Source organism: Micropterus dolomieu, linkage group LG14 (genome assembly GCF_021292245.1).
Source record: "Micropterus dolomieu isolate WLL.071019.BEF.003 ecotype Adirondacks linkage group LG14, ASM2129224v1, whole genome shotgun sequence".
In the NCBI taxonomy this organism is placed as follows: Eukaryota; Metazoa; Chordata; class Actinopteri; order Centrarchiformes; family Centrarchidae; genus Micropterus; species Micropterus dolomieu.
The window spans coordinates 13,113,969-13,123,207 of record NC_060163.1 but is presented as its reverse complement, the minus strand read 5'-3'; the positions used below and the strand labels follow the sequence as shown (position 1 = coordinate 13,123,207).

The following is a 9,239-nucleotide window of genomic DNA, read 5'->3' as shown; positions in this document are numbered from 1 at the left end:
TGTGGTCTTGAGCCCAGGTTTTTTTTCCCGGTACACAGAGTGACACAACAACATCCGGACAACCACCTCAAAGCAAACCACCACCATAGGAGAGCAGTGAAGCCAGCCTCAGCATTAGCTGTCTGCTAATATTAACGGATACAATTTGGCATTGCATCACTTCACGTCATCTGTGTGTTTAAAATAGTTTGTTTTGGTGTTCAGCTTGGTTTAATACTGATAGCATAGGTATACAAGGCAACACATGTCAGTCAGGAAGCACAAGAGACTGAAACCCAGACTGATTATTTGTCTTCACTTCTTTTGAAAACCATCCTGATGACGTGTGTACTCTCTTGTATGGAAGGTCAACATAAGATATTAATGTAATTGTGTGTGTTCTGTAAATATTTGTGGGGAAATATATGAATTGCATGTGGCTTTTAAGCACAATGACCTCTCCACCCTTCAACAGTTTTAGTACAGACATACATTTTCCACTCAGCACAGCTGTCAGCCACAGGAACCCACATACATATAAAAGCTGTTCCCAGGCAGGGCATCTTTAAGCAAAACTACAGCCTGTGCTAGCAGCTCTGGTAGACTGTGCATAGACACACTGTTGTTTTGAGCTAAATGCTAAAGTCAACATGCAGATTTTATACAGGTAAGGTTGATGGGAATGTCATTAGTTTTGCAGGTATTTGGTCACAAAGCAAATAATTGGACAAACTTAGATTTTGCCCTGATCATTGTGTTAGATTAAAAAATTAGGTATTACTAAATTTGTCACAATTCATCCTGAGGAGAAATGAATGTCTGAACCAAATTTCATGGCAATCCATCCAATACTTGTCCAGATGACTCGCTCAAAACCACAAATGTGAATCTCATGGTGTTAGAGGAAAGTCAGGAGATCATCAGGATTCATCCTCTGGAACGAAGGTCTGTACAAAATGACATCTTAATCAAATGCATCCACTAGTTATTTCAGTCTGGACCAAAGTTGGTCAACCAACACTGCAATCTTTAGAGCCATCAAACGATCAGGTGGTTGTGACCAACAGAAACCTCTACAGTTATTACATCAAGTATTAATCAACACATCCCTTTGGCTGCCTGTTAAGACGATCTGCATGGCATCCTGCATAAACATAATTTTACTAGAAAACAAGATTTTGTCCCATAGGCTAGTGATTGTTTAAAAACCCTGAATGCTAGATTAAAGTCATGACTTTGCTGAAAGATCAGAGGGGAAATCGAAAGACACATTTATTTCCAGGGTGGTGAAAAGTTAAGACAGACGGTTTGTCAGTGGCAGCAGTGGTGCTGTGAGTGTTTGTAGAGAAGCCAAGTATGTGAGAGGTCTGGGTGGGCTGTGTGGTGAGACGTTAACCTCTCCTTGACCTCATAAGAGGAGGAGGAGTTGGACTTTAAGTGAGGAATCTATGTGAAAGGTGAGATATCTTTCCCTTTTTACTTGCTTTTTTCTTTAAATATACAAGGGACTGCTCTCACCCACCAACTGTGTGTGTGTGTGTGTGTGTTTGTGTGCTGGGACCATGGAGATATTATGGACTTAAAGAGGCATGAGTGGAGGATAACGGTCACTCAGTTTCCATCATCTCCCTCTTTAAACTGGCTCCTCTGCATTTTGAAGTGATGTCATTTCTGTCATCAAGTCCATTCACAAATAATATTTTGTCTCCAGAAACATTTGACTAAAAGTGCCTGCAAAAACTTGTCTTTAAAACCAAATATTGCTCTAAGCTGCTGCCTATTCACATCACCGTATGTACAGTTTTATCATTGGATTCTATCACTGACTACAATCATTAAAAATGATTTATGTCTGCAAGTGTTTAGCTTAGCATGTCTGCTGTATATGTTTCCACAGTTGGACTGTTCAGGGGTGTTTTTATGCTTTACAGTGTGTTTAATGTTATTATGTGAGAATGACTTCTGTCATCCTCTACATGCTATTTTTGACTTGACTACAGTTAATTTAAATAAATTAAAGCAGACTCTGTTTACAAGGGAAACACATTTATTTATGCTTTGCAGCACTGCATGGCATTAGGAAGTGTTAGCCAGCATCATCATAGGCAACACCTTGACCCAAATAAAATACTGCATAACAATATACAGTCAGGAAATTATTAGTCTATGATATGGTCCGTATTAACAACTTCAACTATGACAATGATCACAAATTAGTGCAAAGAAAGTGTAAAATGCCTTCCTTTAATCCAGCTTGTGTGATGCACCGTCCAGTCTTCATCAGTCAATGTCCAATCTGGTGAACCCTCTCTCTTTGCTATCTCTCTCTTAAGTGTTAATGCACTTTAAGTGACCAATTATTTAGTTAGTGTGTGTGCACCTAGGGTGTCTCTCCCAGCCGGCGGGGGAGGATCTTGATAATAGCTGCATCTATAAGTAGAAGGAGGGGCGCCTCAGACCAGAGTGTATATAAGACCCCCACAATCAGGGTGTGTTCCCCACTCCAGATCATCTGCTTAACCATTCTCATTCTCCTGCTGCTGGGTCTAAAACATTTTGGGCTTTTTTCTCCAGGTCCAATATGTTGGCGCAACTACTACTTCAGGGTGCAGTGATCCTTTGGCTCGTGCAGACAGCACACACGGGGGGTGAGTGAAGTGCAGAGGCACCTGCTGAGAGTCAGCCATATCCAAAATAATGTGATAACCAACTGTCTCATCTTTTAAAATTATCTAACATGGCTAAATACTGCCTTTATGACAGAAGCCATGAATCAGCATTATCAATTCAATATACAGCAACCACCTTGTGTTAAGGACCTTCATTTGTTATATAATGGAAATTAGGGAGGGTTAGTCAAATGGGCCAATTTAAACCTTCTGGTCACTGTTATTGGAATTCATCTATATAGTTTATTTAGGGGAGAAATGTGTTTCCTATATGTTCTGTAGAGTCACTGTGGTCAGTTATGTGGTCAGAGTCTGTTGTAGAGAGAAGGACAAACACTTGAGTTATGAACTGACATACTGCCAATGAAGATGTTATCTGTCAGCTCTCTATCTGTGTGCGTGACATACTGTATTTTACACTTTCCCTTCTTGTTGCTTTACATACAAATATAAATATTCAGAAATTCAGTATTTTGTCTCTCTTAGTGATGGCTTCTACCATCTTAACTTTTAATTGGTTTAAAATTAAACAGAAATGGCTGTTAGATTTGCATTCCTTGAGATCTAAAATATTTTAAATACTAAAGTCAGAAATTAAGATACTTTTGAATGATTTGAATTGACATCATTAATTGAAATTACTGAATTTCTCTCTTAAAAATGGGAGGATGTAAATGTTTGTACAGAACAAACTGCGAAAACATACAGTCTACTTGTATCTGTATATTGTTGGGGTTTAAAGACTCCCAAACTGTGTAAAAGTGTTACAGTACTGCATGCTCCAGTCTTGTGCAGTGAAAGAGTACAACCTGCTGAGAGTCCTGAAGAAATGAAACAAATGTCTTTCAGATGCTCGGGTTTGCCTGTCAAATTTCAAACGATCATGTTAAACTGATATCTTAGCTCGCTGTATGTCCCTTACATGTGCTTGGCCCTCTGCCAACCTTTCTTGTGACGATGCGAAGCAGCTATATATTCTTTTCTTTTTACCAGCGGAAAATCAAAGGCAGCTTGGCTTTAGTGGCAGCAGCAGTCTAAATTTAACATCCCTCTGTGAGAAGGGAAGAGAATAGTTTTACTGCTTGTACACAGTCACTCCATTGACTTCTTTAGAGTCGAGGCTCATCAATTCCCAAAAGAAAAAGTTCATCAGACTGATGACTCACCAGGAGTGTGTACTTGCTAATTTAGGGACTGTATGACAATGATCAGGGTGGGAAGGTGGGCTGAACCTTTTGTTTGACACAACACAATATTACTGCCACTCAATTTTTGGATAAAGAGCTTCTAAATAGTTATTATTAAATGAATGAACCTGAGCTCCATAATATTTTCACCCCACACCCAGATTCCAAATAAAAAATAAAATAATAATAAAATAATGATAAATTATAAATCTGCGATGAAAAAAGTTAACGCTCTCCTGTTTTCGAAGAAAGTCAGAGTATCCCTCCTTAAATTAAATTGAAATAAAAACATTTGTTCAGTCCTGTACAAACTCACAGAAACAGTTTCTAAAATGAGATGGACATTTGTCAATGAGATATTGATTTCAGTTGGCCTCCTGGTTGATTTTAATCTTTGATATAAGACTGTAAATAATAATAATAATGCTGCAGTTATTTAGTGGTCTAGAGTCGGTTCAGTGGTCAAGACAGGTTACAAGTGTCATTTTCAATTCCCCTGTTAGCCTTTTGATATCATCTCTAACATGAGTCTACCTAATATAAGGCAGCTGTATAGAGTTATGTCTGCCTGAGCAAGAGGACAATCATCTAAATCATAAAACCATTTTCAGACTTCTTCAGTGTGTTGATTTGTGAGTTAATTTTGTGATGACTGCAAATTTATATCAGTTAGTGACCCAAACTGTAAGAATACATTTCCAAACTTGTGGGGAAAAAAGTTATTTCTTATTTGTCCAGAGTCTGTTTGAAAATTATTAGAGTGAGGAGGTGTTGGTAAACATTATACCTAATTTTATTAAAAAGAAAGGCCCTCTCCAGAATTATTAACAGCTTTCTTGGTTATATTTTGGGTTAACTGTGGATGAATAGAATATTAATTGTGTAAATTGAAATCTCCCATGGACCAAAGAAAACAAAAATGTAGATCAGCTCATATCTTTAATGTTACTATTTTAACTGATATGCCAGGTGGATATGTTGCAAAGCTAAATGTTTTCCCCTGTTATTTAACAGTAGTTAATATGGACTGTAGTTTTACAATAAATGTGCTGTGTTTAAAGGTTATGGTCCTGCATATGGAGTATCCAATGGACACGGGCCACAACCTAATGGTAAACCCATCACATTCTGCTCACTTTTAAACACCTGAAACATGGAAATTATTGCATTTGTGGGATTTCCACACAAGCCAAAACATTTGTTTACAACTGTCATGTGGATTTTTCTAGGAAAGAAACCTCAGAACGGTGGAGGTATAGGAAGAATGCTGATGCCATCAAAAGGTAAATTAACAGCAAATTTCTCCAGCCATTCCTCTGTTCCTGAGAGTATTTTGTTATTAATTATGTCTTTCTAAGGTGTGGGTCAAGCAATGGGTGCGCAAAATGGATATGGTGGATACCCCACAAAAGGCATAGGTTAGTGATTACAGAATGTTTGCAAAACACACACACAAATTATACACTTTTGGCCAGCAGTTGGTGTTTCAAATGGAGCTAAATCTAATGGTAAATGTGTTTCAAGTCCAAATTTAAAGCTTATTCTAACTACACACAACCATTTCCCACCATTTATCTAATCTATTTAAGGCTATGGTGCAGCTGCTGGTTCCACCAATAAAGGAGGGATGAAAGGTAAGTTTTCCAAGTACCTGCTTAAACAAAATCACAAAAGTCACTTATCTCTCTGTAAAAGCTTTAGTTAGTGGATATATATAACTATGCTGGATCTTTTGGTTATGTTTTCCATCTTGTTTTTTAAGGCAATGGAGCCACAGCTGGTGTAATCAATGGACAAGGTGGCAAACTACAGGGTAGGTGCTCTACAGCAACCACGATTTTCAGCTTCTTTTTTACCACTAAACTAACGCTCAACCTGTAGCCTTAAAAAGTGGATGTTAAAAGTTTGCTTCCTCTTTCATGAATGGTGAACAGATTTTACGACTGAGAAAATGCATTCAAAAAGTTCTCAAACCACTCCAACATCCAAAAATACGATTAAAATATTCCCAAATATATCTGCATTAACTGCTTCTGGTGGAGCTTCAGAGCTTATCTTCAGTTATCTCAAGAATCACTGTTTTCCACTAACATCTCTATATGCATTGTTTCTAATCCAGGAGGAAATCCAGCAGTTTTACCCAATGGAAATGGAGCTACATCAAATGGTAGATGTTAATGCATCTCTACATCAATTTGCATCTATTGTAATTCAACTTACTTATTATTCACTATAACATAGTCACACTGTGATTTTTGCTTCAGGATATGGTGTTCAAGCCAGCCTAACCAATGGACAACCAATGAAAGGCATCGGTATAAAACACGTCTTCTCGCTCTCGCTCACACACATACACTAAGCAACAAAAAGTTCAAGTTAAATTGTCTTTATTTTGCAGGCTACGGAGCACAAGCTGGAGGATATGATGGACAAGGAACTAAAGGCAATGGTATTTTAGACGTGATGATGGGGTTGATTGGTATGATTAATATGCTATTATCTTTTGTTGGTTTTTACAGCTTTTTAAAGAACTTTTCGTGTTGTATGTGTTTGTAGGTTATGGCGCTGCTGCTGCTGCACATAAAGGACTTGGAACAAAAGGCAATGGTAGGGTAGCTCGTACAGCACTGTTTTTAAAATGTCTGTGTTTATTGATTGGATGTTAATAATAAAATCTGGTTGTACAGTATATACATACCTTAAGAGTGTTGTGGGAAAAACCGTGATGAACACAGTAAAGACTTTCAAAGATTCATAATAAAGTAAGAAGAAGGAATTTGAACATAAAAAGTGATGTGCTTGTGACACTGGGTTAAAATGAGACAGTTGATAGTATCCAAAGACACACTTAAGTCTAAAAGGATTTGAGTTTTAAAGTTTCAACACATGCAAGAAGGTATTTGTTGTTTTAAAAGCTCTGCACCATCCATAAATTTAAACCCTAATTGAAATGATTTGATGGTGTTTGTCAAGCTACAGAAGGACCTTGAACTGATCTTGTAGTGGCAGCAACATGTTGCAGTGAGTCGATTCATTAAATTCCTCTTTATGCTAGGCTATGGTGCTGGATCCTGTGTGGACATGGGAGCAATACCAATCATAATGTTTGCAAAAACTGAACTTTAAAACACATTGTTAAATAAATATAAGCTAACCATAGGCTAAAAAGTAAATGTTAAAAGTTGGTAGTTTTCCTCATTAACGAATGACGGAAGTTTCAGCACTGAGAAAAGGCATTAAAAAAATTCTGAAAGCACTCCAGCACCCCAAAATACAATTAAAATATTCCCAAATATATTGCCATTGAGCCCTGTAAATTATTCTGAAGAACACAGGTGCAATGGGTTGCACACTTCTTCAATCTTTATATGCATTGTTTGTAATCCAGGAGGAAATCCAGCAGTTTTAACTAATGGAAACGGAGGTACATCGAATGGTAGATGTTAATGCATCTCTCCACTAGTTTGCATCTATTGCAATTTAACTTGCTGATTATTCGCTGTAATATAGTCACATTGTGGTCTTTGTTGCAGGATATGGTGTTCAAGCTGGCCCAACCAACGGACAACAAATGAAAGGCAACGGTATGAAAAACGTCTTCTCACTGAGGACTCTCATACACTGAGCAACAAAAATATTTTATATGATTGTAATTTTAAAATATTGTATAATTTAATCATTTCCAGGTTATGGAGCTCCTGCTGCTGTAGCTCCAAATGGAAACGGTGGCCATTTGAATGGTAAGTCTAGTAGTAGTAGTAATCATTTTGTGAGGACAGACAGTATGCTGTATGCACATTATATTAGTGCTGGAAATGTTTTAGGTCATTTTACGGTAGTGCTACATTTCCAGAAACTGCAGCTGACCAAAAGACAAAGTGGTAAATCCCCAGTTAGGGCTGCAACTAACAATTCATTCATCTATTGTTTTTCTGACTCATAAATGATTCACTTAGTTTGACAAAATATTTATTAAAATTTGAAAATGTCCATCACTTGTACCACATCCCAAAGTAATGTCTCAAAATGACAAAAGATCTTGAAGATGCCATTTTTATATATTTTCACCTGCTGTCAAAACCAGTGACGAAAACCAGTTTATTGGTCATCTAATAAAGCCATGTATTTTATTAGGTTTAAAAGAAAGGATGAGTAGAGATGGAAACTGTGTTTGTGTTGTATGTGTTTGTAGGTCATGGCATTGCTGCTGCTGCACATAAAGGACCTGGAACAAAAGGCAACGGTAGGGTAACTCCTACAGCATTGTTTTTAAAATATCTGTGTTTATTGATTGGATGTTAATAATACAATCTTTTAACTGTTTGAGTGGTTGTGCTTTCATCCCACACAACCACTCAAACAGTTAATTTGACCAAGTTAAAATGACTAAACATTGGTGCACAGACAGTTGATAATATCCAAAGCGGTCATCGTCCAGATCACACATCATGCTAATTGGCTCTCACCTGACATCAAATGAAGTGGTTTTGATTAAATTGTGATAGGCTATGGTGCTGGATCTGGTGTATCTAATGGACAAGGGGGCAAAAACAAAGGAATTGTCTGCCAAAATTGAACTGAACACATATTTAAATAAATGAAATGTGTAAATATACTGCAATCATCGTTCTATAGGTCAAGGAGCCGCAGTTTGGACATCCAGCAGCAAAGGGCCAAGACCGAATGGTAAGATGTGTAAAGTGGTTACGTTGGAATGGGCAATATGATACTTTTTGAGTTTATGCAACACAAAATATATTTGTCTACATACTTATGTAACGTAAGAATGTCTCTCTTTAACAGGACAAGAGGAAGCTGGAAGTAAACCTATGAAAGGATATGGCCGACCACCTTACGGGGCAGGTAACTCATCTTCTGCCACCAGGTAATCCTAATATTCACTTTGACACAACATTGATACATATGTACTTCTGGGATTTAAGGTCCAGGTGTGGGGATGGGAGCCTCCAGAGGTCTGGGAGTACCTCAGCTTGCCAGGAACCAAGGTAAGTGAAGGTCATGACACGGTACTGAAGCCGCCATCTAATACACCAGTAATAATGTGTTTATTTGTTCTTCCAGCATATGGCCGTAATGGTCATAATGGTTATGGTGCTCAACCCATGGGAGGTGAGTAATACAAAGGTCAGTCCATACTGACATGACTAAAAAATAAATACTAATATTCGATATACATATGTGTTTACCATATTTAAAGGTTACAATGGTGGTTATGGCAGTGCTGGTTTGGGTCTTGGACCTCGGTATAGAAATGGAGGAATGAAGGGACCAAAGCAAGGTAGGAATATCCCTACTGTCAAGGGAATATGTTTTGACAAATGCTTTTAGATTATTAATTCCACAAACCGTTTTGACAATTGTTAAAATTTCTGGCTATGGTGCT

The 9,239-nt window shown here is 37.7% G+C and overlaps 1 protein-coding gene across 5 annotated transcripts in view; it reads left to right on the top strand.

Moving 5' to 3' along the window:
* The first annotated feature begins 2,508 nt into the window (after positions 1-2,508).
* cmn (calymmin) overlaps positions 2,509-9,239 on the top strand; it is a 26,122-nt gene continuing 19,391 nt past the window's right edge. For 3 of the 5 annotated variants that reach the window (XM_046069526.1, XM_046069528.1, XM_046069524.1), the window contains exons 1-18: positions 2,509-2,627; positions 4,897-4,947; positions 5,065-5,118; positions 5,194-5,253; positions 5,425-5,469; positions 5,598-5,648; positions 5,955-6,002; positions 6,100-6,150; positions 6,234-6,284; positions 6,392-6,442; positions 7,369-7,419; positions 7,522-7,575; positions 8,028-8,078; positions 8,471-8,521; positions 8,639-8,698; positions 8,779-8,841; positions 8,918-8,965; positions 9,054-9,134. In XM_046069526.1, the coding sequence (XP_045925482.1) occupies positions 2,561-2,627; positions 4,897-4,947; positions 5,065-5,118; positions 5,194-5,253; positions 5,425-5,469; positions 5,598-5,648; positions 5,955-6,002; positions 6,100-6,150; positions 6,234-6,284; positions 6,392-6,442; positions 7,369-7,419; positions 7,522-7,575; positions 8,028-8,078; positions 8,471-8,521; positions 8,639-8,698; positions 8,779-8,841; positions 8,918-8,965; positions 9,054-9,134 (988 nt within the window). In that variant the 5' untranslated portion in view covers positions 2,509-2,560. The remainder of the gene's footprint in view (positions 2,628-4,896; positions 4,948-5,064; positions 5,119-5,193; positions 5,254-5,424; positions 5,470-5,597; positions 5,649-5,954; positions 6,003-6,099; positions 6,151-6,233; positions 6,285-6,391; positions 6,443-7,368; positions 7,420-7,521; positions 7,576-8,027; positions 8,079-8,470; positions 8,522-8,638; positions 8,699-8,778; positions 8,842-8,917; positions 8,966-9,053; positions 9,135-9,239) is intronic. The other 2 variants (XM_046069527.1, XM_046069525.1) reach the window with 1 other exon arrangement.